This window comes from Chamaea fasciata, unplaced genomic scaffold (genome assembly GCF_029207755.1).
Source record: "Chamaea fasciata isolate MVZ Bird 193981 ecotype frontalis unplaced genomic scaffold, bChaFas1.0.hap1 SCAF_1, whole genome shotgun sequence".
Lineage (NCBI taxonomy): Eukaryota > Metazoa > Chordata > Aves > Passeriformes > Sylviidae > Chamaea > Chamaea fasciata.
In genome coordinates, this window is record NW_027094086.1 from 12,242,667 (window position 1) to 12,256,643 (window position 13,977).

General features: G+C 44.3%; 1 protein-coding gene across 3 annotated transcripts; it reads left to right on the forward strand.

Annotated features, from left to right (window-relative positions):
- Positions 1–419: 419 nt before the first annotated feature.
- On the forward strand, positions 420–9,401 carry CUNH8orf76 (chromosome unknown C8orf76 homolog). Of its 3 annotated transcripts, none has more exons than XM_066176534.1 (6): positions 420–564; positions 1,032–1,127; positions 3,547–3,690; positions 4,489–5,006; positions 7,863–7,995; positions 9,112–9,401. In XM_066176534.1, the coding sequence occupies exons 1-6, from the start codon at positions 451–453 to the stop codon at positions 9,286–9,288; spliced, it is 1,182 nt and encodes a 393-aa protein (XP_066032631.1). In that variant the 5' UTR covers positions 420–450; the 3' UTR covers positions 9,289–9,401. The 3 variants fall into 3 exon arrangements, with proteins under 3 accessions (XP_066032631.1, XP_066032640.1, XP_066032648.1); XM_066176543.1 differs by having other exon boundaries at positions 4,555–5,006; XM_066176551.1 differs by lacking the exon at positions 420–564 and adding an exon at positions 685–815.
- Positions 9,402–13,977: the final 4,576 nt, after the last annotated feature.

Genomic DNA, 13,977 nt, shown 5'->3' on the forward strand with positions numbered 1-13,977 from the left:
GCCGGGTGCCTGAGTCTTGACATCCTGAAGGAGGTCTAGGATCAGTCTTCACTTTGTTGTGTCCCCGTTTCCCATAGCAGTGTCATGTTCTGGGAAAGCCTGTCGTGGAAAGTCTGACATTTCACAGAATCACTGAATTTTTAGGGTTCGAAGGGATGTCTCGAGATCATCTAGTCCCACCACCATCTAGGGTCACCTAGAGCAGGTTACACATCTTCTGCTTTGAGACAGAACTGAAAACAACTGGAAAAGTTACCAAAACACATTCCCACTCACCGTATGCACAGTCACCAGGCCGAGATGCTAACAGAGCACCTCCACAATTACGCAGTTAATTTATCAAGGCTCGGGACTCCAGTTCAGCTCTTTACTGGAAGCACTTCCCTTTCGGTGAGCGGTGACCGAACTCCTCCCCCCGCGGGAGCGGGGCCGGCGGGAGCGGCGGCGGCGATGGAGCCGGCGCTGGGCCCGGAGTTCGAGGATTCCCTGTTCGCGCCGAGCCGGCAGCGGCGGGAGGGCGGCGGGGACGGGGCTCCGTGCGGCGCCAGGCACTGCGAACCTGGCGTGAGGAGCCGGGGCGGCGTGAGGAGCCGGGGCGGCGGGAGGGCGGGGCGGGCCGTGGCGGCTCTGTGTGTGCTCTGTGTGTTCTCTGGGCGTGCTGTGTGCCCGCAGTGGTCCCGCGGCCCGTGACGGACCTGGGTGTGCTCTGGGTATGTTCCGTGCGTGCTGTGGGTGTCCTCTGGGTGTGCTGTGTACCCGCGGTGGTTCCGCGGCCCTGGACTCTGTGTGCTCTGTGTGCGCCCTGGATGTGCTGTGTGTGTTCCGTGTGTGCTGTGTGTGCTCTGTGTGTGCTCTGTGTGCTCTGTGTGCTCTGTGTGTGTTCTGTGTGCCCGCGGTGGTTCCGCGGCCCGTGACGGCCGTGTGTGTGCTGTGTGTGTTCCGTGTGTGCTGTGTGTGCTCTGTGTGTGCTCTGTGTGCCCGCGGTGGTTCCGCGGCCCGTGACGCCCTGTGTGTGCTCTTTGTGCCCACAGTGGTTCCACAGCGCGGCTGACGGCGGGGAAGGCGCCGGCGGGATCACGAGCAGCAAATTCCGGGCGGACTGGGCGTTCCGGCAGCGGGACTTCGAGGTATTTCCAGGGCGCTCGCACGGGCCGGGAAAATGTGGGGACACAGACTGGGGTGGTCCTGAAGTCCCCGATGTGCTGCGCCAGAATGAACGTACATCATGGACCCGCGGCCTGCGGGTCTGGCGGCCGTGCCGCTGTTAATCCCGCTCCTGGTTCGTGCTGAGCCCCGGGCAGGGCCGGCTGCGGCCGGGCCGCGGAGATCTGCGTTCTGCCACGATCCCTCCGGGAGTCAGCCTGGAGCAAACTGGGCAGGAACGCGGCGTTGCCCCGGAACTGATCCCCGGCAGGCGGGCGCATCTCAGCAGTCCAGCCGCGGGCAGAGCGGTGTCCGTGGCCGCGGAAGTCGTGGTCAGAGTTCGGCGTGTGGGATCCTCAGCGCCCGGGGATGATGCCGTGTCGCACTAAGGCTGTCACATCGCTGGCACCACGTAGCTGCGGGTCACCTTTCTCAGAGCTCCCCCCGCTGTCAGATGAAAGCTGTTGTGGCCGTCAGGCTCCTGCCGGTCGCGGAGCTGCCTCTGTAGGACTTGTGCCGGGTCTCTGCCGCCTCCGCTCGCTCCGGAAGGCCGGTTGTGCCTTCGCCGCCTGTGAATGTTGCCCGTGTCTGTCTGCGCTGCCCGCGGTGGTCCCGGCCCTCTCATCACTGTGTAGGTCCTGAGCCGCATTTCTCATCAGCGATGCTCTCCTGCTTCTTGCAGTCCTAGTTGCAGGATCTAGTCTTTCGTTACTTTGTTTCCTTGTTGAAATCAGCATCTCCAGGCCTTGTTGCAGGTGTCGCTTCTTCTTTCAGCCTATGGTTTGCATAACAGGCTCCCTGATTTCAAAGCCCTCCAGCTGACTTCTGACTCTGCTCCTTTTGCCTTGCCCATTGGATTTGTAGATCTTTTTGTACCTCAGTTGGCACTTATCCTAATGTTGTTTCAGCATCATTGCAACCCTGTGTATACCTGACAGATATTTTCTAGTCTCAGCTGAGATGCCCTGAAGGGATTCATAAAAGGGTGCTGATAGCAGAGCTGCCTCAGGCTGTGGTCAGACCTAGTTGCTGACCCCCAGGAAAAGCAAAGTTCTCCTTGCTATGGTTCCCAATCAGGAGAAAAAACCACCTCCTCAAATCTGCTAAATAAAACAGATCATTGCTTCTTAATTCTTTTCTGTTGCAGTGATTCATGTCAGAAATGTTTTCAGTTTTACTGCTAACCTAGATCACTGGTGGAACAAGAACCAGAGTTTGATTGCACATAAAATTACTGATTTGGAAGCACTGACCTCAGAAAGGAGGATGGAAATATGTAAACAGGGGTAGTAATCTCTTCTTTCATTGTCAGATTTTTACTTCAGGATAGGCCACTTGATAGGAAATGTCAAGGGCAACAGTGAAATAAGCTGTGCCTATTTTCAGGATATAGATGACTGTAGAATCAGCGTGGGGTTCATAATACCTGAACATTGCCAGGTTATATCCCTTTATCACATAAGAAGGCAAATAGGGTTGTCCTCAACCCTCTGATCCATTTTCACCAGTGGCTGCTGTGTGCACTGGGCAGAGGGGAGCTCCATCTTTTGCTTAAGAATGAATGTGAGTTCAGCATCAGGAAAGAAAAATATTTCAGCTGTTTTGCTAGGAAGTATTTAGGGTGTGTCTTCTAGAAGCTCTTTCTGTTAGAATCGTTAAAGTTTGCAAGGAATAATTAAATAGTCATTTTGAGAGATGGGAGAATGAGCACTGCTCTTTAGTCTTCTCTCTGAGCACTTACACAAAGGGAGAGAAATCAAGATTCCAGACTTAGCTTCACTGAATACTTCATTTAATGTATTTAAATGTTAATTGGAGTCCTGGTGAGTGCCCTGAGCATTAAGCTGCAGAAATGTTGCTCATTCTTGCCTTTTTCCTTAGCCCAATTAATATTTATTTCAGGTACATTAAAACCAGCCTACAGGAACAATGGTGATCCACCTTCCTTGTGGTGTTCTCTGACTTGCTGATTATTTGAGGTTCAAACCTTCCCATGGAGAATGTCATGGTTTTGAAACAAGGTCCCACAGATTTAGGATGAGCACTCAGATCACTGAGCTGAAGAGAAAGGTGCCTTGTGTCACATATTACCCAGGTCAGTAGGTGATCCCTTCTGGATCAAGCATGGTGGGAGAGAGGTGGACAGATGAGTGGTGACTCCTGCTTGGGCCTACACGAGTTAGAATTGAGGCTGCTCATCACCATCCAGACTTGGCTGTGTAGTACTGGGGCCTTGTCTCAGCTCACACAGGTAGCAGCTGAGTCTGGAGAAATGCAAATGTGGACCTCAGGTTCTGAATCCCCTTTGTGACTGTAGTAGTGAAGAAAATGTGCTGTCAGCCCTGCTTTTAAATGCAAATCTCTCCCTGTTTTGTTGGCTTTTCTTCCTGTTGACACTCCTAGAAAGCCCTGTGTGAATACTCAGAGTGCCTGCTACTCTTACCTGCCAGCAACATTGCAATGAGAAGGGATGTCCAGGAGGGCCAGGCTCGGTGTTTATCTCGCCTAGGAAGGCACAAGGAGGCTCTGGATATTGCAGAAAAAATGGTAAATAATGCAGTCTTTCTTTTAGGCTTTGAACATGAAAACATTGCCAGCAGTTCTTTTATACAGACCATTTTCTGGAAAAATAATTTTCATGTGTATAATCCTTCAGGATGTTCAGTGCTCAGAGTATTTGGTAAACAGAGGGTAACTGTCACTGTAGATATAATCACTCTTTAGAAACTGGAACACCCTGTACCACAATGAGCTCCCTGTGCAGGGAAACTGGTAGTCCTGGAAGGGACTAAATATCATGCTCTGCCAGGCAGAATTAATGCAACGTAATAGGAATTATAAGAAAGGGAATAAATGAGCGCTTAAATCTTTCCACTATACAAGTGACAGTTCAAAACTCCCTTTTATTTCCATATACTTGCTGCCAAACTGCCACCAAGAAAAGTATCTAGCCACAAATTGAGTCTTTTTCCCATAAAGGAAAAAGTCCAGAGGCTCTGAAGTCTGTTAGAATATTGTTGATGCTTTTTATTTTATATAAAAGGTATTTATGCTGCAAAGAAAGGCAGCTGTAGAACACTCTGAAGGCAAATAAACAAATCACAGCATTTAGGACCCTCTTGCCTCTCAGACCAGGACAAGGCAGCTAGAGGGAATGCTGTCAGCTTGATTGTGCAAGATATGTATCCCATTTTATCATTTTAAATTAAGACCACCATTTTGTATGTACAGTTTAAAAATTACCTTGTGATATTTGTATGTCATTATTTAGGGAGACATTTTCTTAGGCTCTGAAGGATGATTCTGTTCTACTCCTGGTTTTAATCTATTATTTTTTGTTTCTAGAGAAACAGCGCTACTAACACAGATCACTTAACAACAGTTCTCAACCTGCAGTTTTCCATTTACCAGGGTCTGGAAAATGTAGAAAAAAAGATGATGTGTCTGCAGCAACTGATCTGCTTACATCCTTTCAATCCCTGGTTCTGGAAGTTACTTGCTGAAGCTTATATGAGCCTTTTACAGAAGTTCTCTCCATTGGTCATTCCAGAAGCAAATCTAAATCAGTCTGAAGAGATTTGTGTAAGTAACAGCAGTTTCAAAACGTCAACTGGTGAAGAGATTAATTTGCAACCTCGCAGATCAGATGGCCAGAAAGAAGGCCCTTGCTTCAGCCTTGCTGCAGAAACAAAGGGAGAGAATGCAGTGACTTGTCCCAGCAGCCAAGTGGTGAAAGAATTCCTCTGCACTTCAGGAGAACTGGAACAGATAGACAAAGAGAAATGTGCAGACTCCAAGACCTGGAAGCAGAGCATGTTAAAGAAAATTGGGATAAAAGCATGTGCTTCATTTATTAGAGCAAGGTAACTCTATGTATTCTTAGAATAATGTTAAGTTCTCTCCGTCAAGAACAATGTAAAACATGTTTTTCTCAGTTGTTGTTTTCAGTTTGCATTTTCAATTTAAATGTTTGTTTCAGAGTTAGCAACACTTAGAAGCACCCTAGTGTTGCTTCAGGTCTAAAAAGCAAAATTACTTAGCGTGGTGACTGTGAAGAATTTGAATCTGAGTGGAAAGAGTAAACCAGTGTCACGCACAGTTGAGAAGTAAGGAGTGTTTTAATGAGCTTATAATGTGAATATTTTCAAGTAATTATATACAAAAGGGTCTGTTCTACAACAAATGCTCCTGCTAGACCATTGCTGTTCCCTGGTCCGGTATTAAAGATGCAGCAGCAGAAGTGCCCCAAAGGGAAGGCATAGCCAGTCTTCCTTCTGTGAGTGCCACCTGTCTTATTTGCTTGAAGCCTCATGCTTGAGTGAAAATGTATTTTATAATAATACCCCAATCTGCATAATGGATGAGGCTGAAAAATGAACTCCGTGACAACTGATTGACAGGGCTGCATTAAAATGTTCTTTCCTTTTCTTTTCCCTCTTCCTAAAACCCTTGCATACAGCAAAAATCCCCAAAACATAATCTTTCAAGGAGATAATTAGGAACTGGTTTTGTAAAATAATCTTGGATGGTTTTTCCCCCTTTTGCCTCTCAGTGATGTATCAGTGAATGTTTTTAAAGATATGTTATGAATGTCCAGAAATGGTTACAGAGAACACTTTATAACTGCCCTACTGTGGCAAGATTTACGAAATGAAAAAAGCCCAAATAGTAGCTTTTAACTGTACTCAGACTAAGAGATGAAGACTTCAATTGCTACTCAGAAGAAGTTCATTGATTTAGTACTGATATTGAATATTGAAAGTACATTTATATTAATAATTTTTGTTGCTTGTTTCAGTGTTCAGAACTGAGACAGCTATAACTGGTGGCATTTCCTTACTTGGCTGCAGTTTCACAGAGTGTTACTGTGGCTTATGTTTGCAGATACCCTTGTCCCGGATAAACTTCTCCCCTGCCCAAGGCTTATGCAGGTTGTCGAATATTTTCAGGTCTGTTGGATTTTAGGTGGGATGTAGATATTGTATAAATGTATGTGCAGGATAAGTTGCACCTGGAAAAGGGATGTTAGTATTGCTTTTTGTAGGAAATAAACATCTCTGTTAATAATTGACTCTCATGGTTTTGAAAAAAAATTGGAGTACTTTTTCTTTAATTTTCATTGAAATTTCATTCTTTTTTATACTATGTTGATGCAAATTTTGGAACAAAAATACTTTGTAAATTAAAAATACTTTCCATTTTTACTTGGAACCAAAAAACCATCTGTAAATTCAGTGAAGTTTCAACTGAGAAATTCAGATTTGTAAATTTTTATAGTGTGCAAATGAAAGTTTTCATCTCAGATCTTGAGTCTTTTCCTTAAAAACGCACACCATTATTATAACACCAACTTCACTTCAGTAAGGGGGAGATAAAAAAGTTTGTAATTTTTCTTTTTGCATAAAGCTTGAATTAAACACATTTTCAGTAACAACACTGTTAATGGTCCCTCGGTTAAATATTGTAGAATGATAGAGTGCCAGGTTGGAAGGGACCTCAAGGATCACCCTTTTTTGGCAAAAACATGATCTAGGCAAGGTGGCCCAGCACCCAGTCTAGCCGAATCCTAAAAATGTCCAACACTGGGAAATCCTCCTTTCTTGAGGAGATCATTCCAATGACCGATCTCATTGTAAAATACTTTCCTCTTGTGTCCAGTTGGAATGTCCTCAGAATTAACATTATACCTATTGTCCTTCATCTTTTCCAGGTGGTTCCCTGTATAAAGGGAGTCTCCATCTTCTTTGTAGCTGCCCTTTAAATACTGAAACATGGTGAGGAGGTCTCCCCTAAGCCTTCTTTTCTCAAGTCTGGGCAAACCCAGTTCTCTCAGCCTGTTCCCAAATGGCAGGCTTCCCAGGCCTTTGAACACCTTTGTGGCCCTTCTCTAGACTCTTATGAATTCTCTAAAACTGATATTTATCTCTGCAATAATGCCCATGGTGAATTTCAATGAGTTCACCGGACATTGGGAAATGTTTCTATGTTCTGAGAAGTGTAAAATAAGCGTAATACTGTTAATCTGTCTGACAGTGGATTTGAGACAAATGTATAGATACCTGGATATTTCTTCTGCCAGCCTGTTTTACAGTCCTTGTATGAGGAGGACTCTGGAAACTGCCACTGTTCTTGCTGGTGGAGCAGTTGGTGCTGGGGCCCTGCGTGACATCAGCCTCTGTCGTGAGCAGAGTGTGGAACCTTCACCAGTTCATGGTTGTGACTTCTGGGGCACTGCCTGGAACATAAAACTGGTGAATGCTTTTGGAAAATAATCCAGGGTTGGCCTGTGTGGGGAGTATGTTTGATACTTGTCCAAAGCCTCCCATTTGTAGCTTTTCAGGTTCCATAGGCAAAAATGTGCTGCTGTTTTGTTAGACCATAGTGAGGACATGGGACACCTGATGACTCACAGGTCTGAGCCTCACTTTTGAATGGTATGAATATATGGAGACAAAAATATTTGCATATAGCAACCAGAGCTGTTGACATATTGTTTTTCAAAAATGCTTCTCAGGAGTTCTGTAGCACAGATACACAATATCCATGGTAGATTGATACACATGTATTGACTTCTTTGCAGTAGACAAAAGTCAGGAGAAAGAGCTGTTTTAGAGTATTTAAAGTGTTAATTTAAGTATTAAACATTTTGCTTGTTTTTAGGTCTGCTGACTTACTCTTTTTCCAGCTGTGCCAATTTTTAACTGCCTCTCTCATTCCAGGCTTTTACTTCAGCTTACCCAGTCACAACAGTTGTCCTTTGTGCTAGATAATAACAGAAAAGGTCAAAAAGAAATTGATGACAAAGTGGCTCTACTTGGTTTCGATGAAAACTCCTTGCTGTGGATGACCAAAGTAAGAGGATGTTTCATTGTGTGCAGGGTCTCAGTTCTTTTTGTGGACTGGTTGTCCTCAAAGCATGACACTCCCCTGAGCTAATTAACTGTGCCAGGAAGCACGGGAAATTAGCTGGGGAAATGAGCTGGGGCGGGCTGCTGGCAGGGTGTTATCTGGAACTGACGGGTGCCTCTAGAGCCCTGGCCTGCGTCACACAGGTGGATCTCTGATCTGCTGAGGAATTTTTTCCTGCTTTCAGGAATGTGCAGCATTGCTAAGTTTCTCACTGGACTTGTATTTGCAGATGGCATCAGCACTGTGCATTTCCTGGGATGCACATTTTATCTCAGGAGTTTTAGATGCCCCAAAGTGAATCACTAGTTTGAAGTGGAAGTGAAGATTACTTTGATGGCCACAGCAGTATTAAACATTTGTATGAAAAGTATTAAATATTTTCAGAAAAAGTCAAGACTTTCTTTTGCATTTCTTTGTTTTGTTTAATGTACTTGGTTCTAGTTTTAAAAAAACAACAGAGGAGAGCAGTGTTGCATTTAATCTCTTCATAGAGATTAAATATTTTTAGTGCTATTTGAAGAGCTTCCTTTATCCTAAGGATCAAAATGAAGCCAGCGAGATTCTAACTTTGCCGTCAGCATTACAGCTTTAAGTTAGTGACATCCAAGCCACTGCTGGGCTGCAGGCAGGAGGGATGGCACTCATGAGCAGGCAGTAGCACACAGGCTACCTCAGGGTTGGGAAAGGCTGGGAAAAGAAACTCCTCTCTTTGCTTCCCTTGCTCGGACATGCCCAGGAGGAGTTCAGTGTTGATGCTGATGCAAGGTGATCACTGAATGCACAGCTGGCATTGAGATTTCTGCTGCTCTTCACAGTGAAACTCCCCTGTGCAAGTGCAGCCAGAAGCTGGAGGGATTGTGCAGTGCTGAGCTCTGGTTTCAGCTCTCCCTGAATGCAGGATGCCAAGGCAGGCAACTTCATCATGTCTTAGAAATGTCTCCAGGATGGTGTGTGGTTCATGTGACAACGGCCTGTAAAGATCTGTTATTAATGCCATGTTTGATGGGTTTTTTTCTGCAAGCTATTTTCTTGATTCTCTTCTTTCTTACTCTTTTGCAGGCTATGGGGCAGGATCTTGTACCAGAAAAACTAAAAGAGGAGTTTCAGGGTGAAGTAAAATGCATAGGCCCTTCAGCATTGTCATCACTGGTAACTGCTTCAGCCATGGAATTTGAAATCAAATGGTTTGGTAATCTCCAAGATGATTTATGTTACTTTGACAGACGATTTTATTGAGATATATATCTCCCACCTTCAGTAACATAGATGTTTTGTTCTATTTATTCTTGTATCTCCAAATGTTTACAGCATGATACTTGCAATAAAGTTCATATTACATTTTTTAAGAATTCTTACTGTATTTCTTTCAAGAATAGGTATAAATCCCTCTATTTAACCACTTAACTTTGCATCCTTTTCTTTGTTCACTGATTTGTTGATTAAAAATTACAAGGAACACAGTGTATAATCAAGCTTTCAGCTTTCAGAGGTAGCTTTCCATCATAATCCTCACCAATTTGTGCTTGAAGTGCCTGTGATTTTTTTTTTTTTGAGGCCTGCAGTGATGGTGGAATGGAAGCTTCCTTTCTGATGTCCAATTTGAAAGTTTCTTGGTATCAAATTTGATGTTGTTGCATTTAGATCCACGGAATTAGCCATTTTCTTAAGTAATTCCTTTAATATTTCTTGATTAACAATATAGTGATTTCCTGTTCAGAGATGGATAGCTAGAAATCTCAAATACACTTATGCTGAGAAATTGTCAATAACAATGATTCCATATCTTTTAGGAAGGAAATAAATATTTAACTTAAAACAAGGAAATTTTCTCTTTTTTAAGCCAAGTGTTCGTTGCAGGCATCAAACAAGCTCTAATCTTGTGTTCAGTGTGCTTGGATGAGAAGGAGAAAAACTGACAAGGTTGTTTATATGTACTGAAGAGCGTTTAGTCAGATCGTATCCTTTGTAAAAGCCTGCAAAGAAGATCGTTGCTGTGAAAACTGGCAGCATTGTTTCCGCCTCATCCAGCTCCTTCTGTTGGGCTTTCAGCTGATAGTGACAACATTTTGCTTTGCTTTCTCAAGCACTGGCGCTGTGTGCTTTGGGCATCTAGAAGAGGGCAAAGATCCTCCTCTAGTTTCCTTCACTTGAAATAGTTTACGTTTCAGACATACATGGTGTGCTCTTCCCTTATCTTCTCTTAAACTGTAAGACTAAATTTTTCTGTAGCTTTCTGTAAAAGTGCTCTGTAATGGATGTAATTTAAACCTAGAAGTCTTTTAGACATACTTTGCTGCCCCCTTTTATCATGTGTTCCTGTGTTTTCTTTCTGGAGTACTAAAGGGTGCCAAAACCTTAAATAATTCACAATTGAATGATGATTCACCATGTGTGAATTGTACCTGCTACTTTTAGATGATTTTTAAAGCTTTAAGATACTGATTAGGGAATCCATCGTGAATCACAGAATGGTTTAGATTGGAAGGGACATTAAAGATCATCTAGTTCCAACCCCACTGCCACAAGCAGAAACACCTTCCACTAGACCTCTCTGGGCATCCTGTTCAAGTGTCTCACCATTCTCACAGAAGAAGAATTTCTTCCTAATACCTAATCTAAATCTGCCCTCTTTAAGTTTGAATCCATTCCCTCTTGCCCTGTGACTACAGGCGCTTCTAAAAAGTCCCTCTCCAGCTCTCTTGTATCCTCCTTTAAGTACTGGAAAGCCCCAATGAGATCTCTCCAGAGCTTTCTCCAGGCTGCAGAGCACCACTTGTCTCAGCCTTCCCCCATAGGAGAGGTGCTCCATCCCTCTGAAAATCTTTGTGGCCTCCTCTGGACTCACTTCAACGGGGTCATGTCCTTCATGTGCTGGGAGCCCAGAGCTGGATGCAGCACTGCAGGTGGCGTCTCACCTGCAGAGCAGAGAGGCAGGATCCCCTCCCTCACCTGCTGCCCACCAGGCTTTAGATGCAGGCCAGGACAGGTTTTGCTTTCTGGGCTGCAAGTGCCCCTGGCTGGGTTACTTCCAGCCTTTCATGCAGCAGCACTCCCAAGTCTCAGCAGGGCTGCTCTTGGTATGTTCATCCCCTTGCCTGGATTGATACCAGGGGTTGCCCTGACCCAGGTGCAGCATCTTACACTTGGTCTTGTTAAACCTCATGAGATTATTGAGCTTGTCCAGGTCCCTCTGGATGGCATCCCATCCTCCAGGTGTTTCAACTGCACCACTCAGCTTGGTGTCATCTGCAAACTTGCTGAGGGTGCACTCAATCCCTTCGTCCGTGTGACTGATGAAGAGATTGAACCCTTGGTGTGGTTTAGCCCTCTCCTAAGTTGACTGAAACTTCTCCAGAAAAAATGGAATACTGCCTTCAGCCATGTCAAATTGCTTTTGATAGTTTGGTGAGTTAATGCGATTAAACCACATCCTGGTCAGCTGGTTACAAAAGATGATGACTTGGCAAGTATCCTTGGGTGAGCATTAGTGCACTCATAATGTACCACAGAAGATTTGGTTTAGTCATGTGTGTGCTTTTCTAGGTGGAAACTTTTGTGTGTGTTTGTGCAGCGCTATAGTCAGGTGGCAATGAAGCCTGCTTGAAGGGCTGGGGGTGCTTTTAAGACTAAGAGGTGTCGTAATTCTTCAGAAGAGACTGTCCACAATGTGTTGTAAATTAATTACAATGTTGGCATCAACAGGAGAATCTTACAGCAAAGACAGCAAATGTAGAAAGCTTAATGCTAAATATGTCAGCAAAAAAAACGAAACATGGACATCTCCCACTTTCTTCTTAAACTGAAGGTCATGCGTAGCCACATAAAAAGGCTGTAATTTGCTTTGTCTCATCTGTTAGGACATCAGAACACAGCTTTTGTGGGGCCAGGTCTGTACAGACATTTAATGGAAACTCACTAAATTATTTGGCTTCACAAATAGCATTGGAACTGTTTTAGCAGCAAATGAAATACTTGCCAAACCTTGTCATTTTGTGACTTAGATGTCCAAAATACACAGCAGCTAGCCAAGGTGATTTGGAAACTTTTTGTTGTCTGTGCAGATTGTCTGACTTGACATTGTCTTTTAAGATGGGAACTCAAAGGTTAACTGGCTCCAGGAGTTAAAAACAAGTGGTAGTAGCTCTTAAGAACAGGCAGTATTTTCTAGAACATAACAATGTTGGTTTTAACTACTGCAAAGAAAAGAAGATGAATGCTGTTCTGAATATGTCACATAGTTGCCGTTCCGAATAACCAGCACTTACTGCACTGGGGCTATAAAATGTTCCTTTGTCCCATTTTTGCCTGGCTATCTCTCATCTCAGCTACTTTGGTTCCTCCTTTTGTGGCCTCCCTCTCCATTTCTTGTGCCTCTTCTAACTCCAGTTTTCTGTTTCTGATCATGTCTCAAGAGAGGTTTTGCATTCCCATTTTGCATTGAATGCTTCATTGTTGCTTCTACGTCCTGCATAATTTTACGTCTGCCTGTAATAGATTTCTTCATGATTTGGCTTTTATGATATTATTGTTGGTATTAGTACATGCATCAGTACTCCATTCTGAGTTAAGCAGCAAATTTTAATATTGCAAATTGCAAATGGGAATCCACTAACAGTTACTGAGGTTTGATTTTGTTATTTTAACACTTGCTTGTGGTGCAGGTGCTTTGGGAAGGACCCTCTGCTGCTGGTTCTGATGCTCCTGAAATGACTGCTGTCTGCAAACACCATGATGTGCCTTACTATTGAGTGTTTGAATGCTGCTGGCTTTGAGGTGAGGAAACGTGTTAGTGCTGTAATTAGTAACATTAACACAGTTTTCATCACAGAATCATGGAATGGTTTGGGTTGGAAGGGAACTTCAAAGGTCATCCAGTTCCAACCTTTCTGCCTGGGGCTTGGCAGGGAACTTTCCACTCGACCAGGTTGCTCAAAGCCCCATCCAACCTGACCTTGACCTTGCCAGTGATGGGGCATCTGTAACTTCTCTGGGCAACCTGTTCAGTGCCTCACCACCCTAATCATAAAAAAATTCTTCCTTGTGTCCAGTCTCAGTCTACCCTCTTTCAATTTAAAACCTGTCATCCTGTCACTGGGTGGGGTATTGATCTTGGCCTGTTGCCAGGTGCCCACCCCAATGCTCTATCACCCCCTCACCCCCAGCACCACAGGGAAGGAGAAAATGAGATGGATAGAAAAAAGACCTGTGGTTCACAATAAAAACAGATTAATCGAGAAAAGGCAAAGGCTGCACAAGCAAACAAAGGAAAACAAAAATTTATTTATTCTCTATTTTCATCAGCAGGCATTGTAAAAATGAGGAATCAAGGGTTGTAACATGGAGTCCTGCTTGTGCTCCCAGCTTAGAGGCACCTTTATTACTGGCAGTAGCAAAGGGGTTTTAGGTAGTGCCAACTTCTCCTGCCTTCTTTCTGCTACACATACACAAGGCTAGATGAAAAATGCAAGCAGACCCATTTTGAGAGCAATCTGGGAACCCAGGTGGGACTCTGTGGGCTCCTCACCTGGTGAGTGTGGTGATGGCGTATGACACGGCCAGTACTGGGTGAGTTCACCCGACTGTCCTTACAGGATCCACACTCCCTGGGAAGGTAACTAAAACTGGGGACAGCATCAGTCATTGGGGGGTTCAATAGGTAAGGTAAAATGGGGTTCACCGGTGACAGAAATTCTGGAAAACCAGAAGAAAATTGACAATACTTCAGGACTCCCATCAGGCTGGATGTAATTCTGTGTCAGGATGAGCGGCTGGAATGCTGGAGGGGAGACCCTCCAAGCACTGGCTCTGGGGAGGTTCTTTTGTTGAGTCAGTTGATCTTCCTGCCTCCTATGTGATACATTGTAAGGCAGAATTGCCTCATGCCTGCAAATCCCTGCTCACTATTCCCCATCACCTTCTTGTCCA

Bases quoted from the DNA above. Each gene is read 5' to 3' on its own strand.
- CUNH8orf76 (XM_066176534.1), top strand. From the start codon at position 451: ATGGAGCCGGCGCTGGGCCCGGAGTTCGAGGATTCCCTGTTCGCGCCG. The intron at 1,128-3,546 runs GTATTTCCAGGG...TGACACTCCTAG, and splicing joins TCCGGCAGCGGGACTTCGAG to AAAGCCCTGTGTGAATACTC. The intron at 7,996-9,111 runs GTAAGAGGATGT...ACTCTTTTGCAG, and splicing joins CCTTGCTGTGGATGACCAAA to GCTATGGGGCAGGATCTTGT.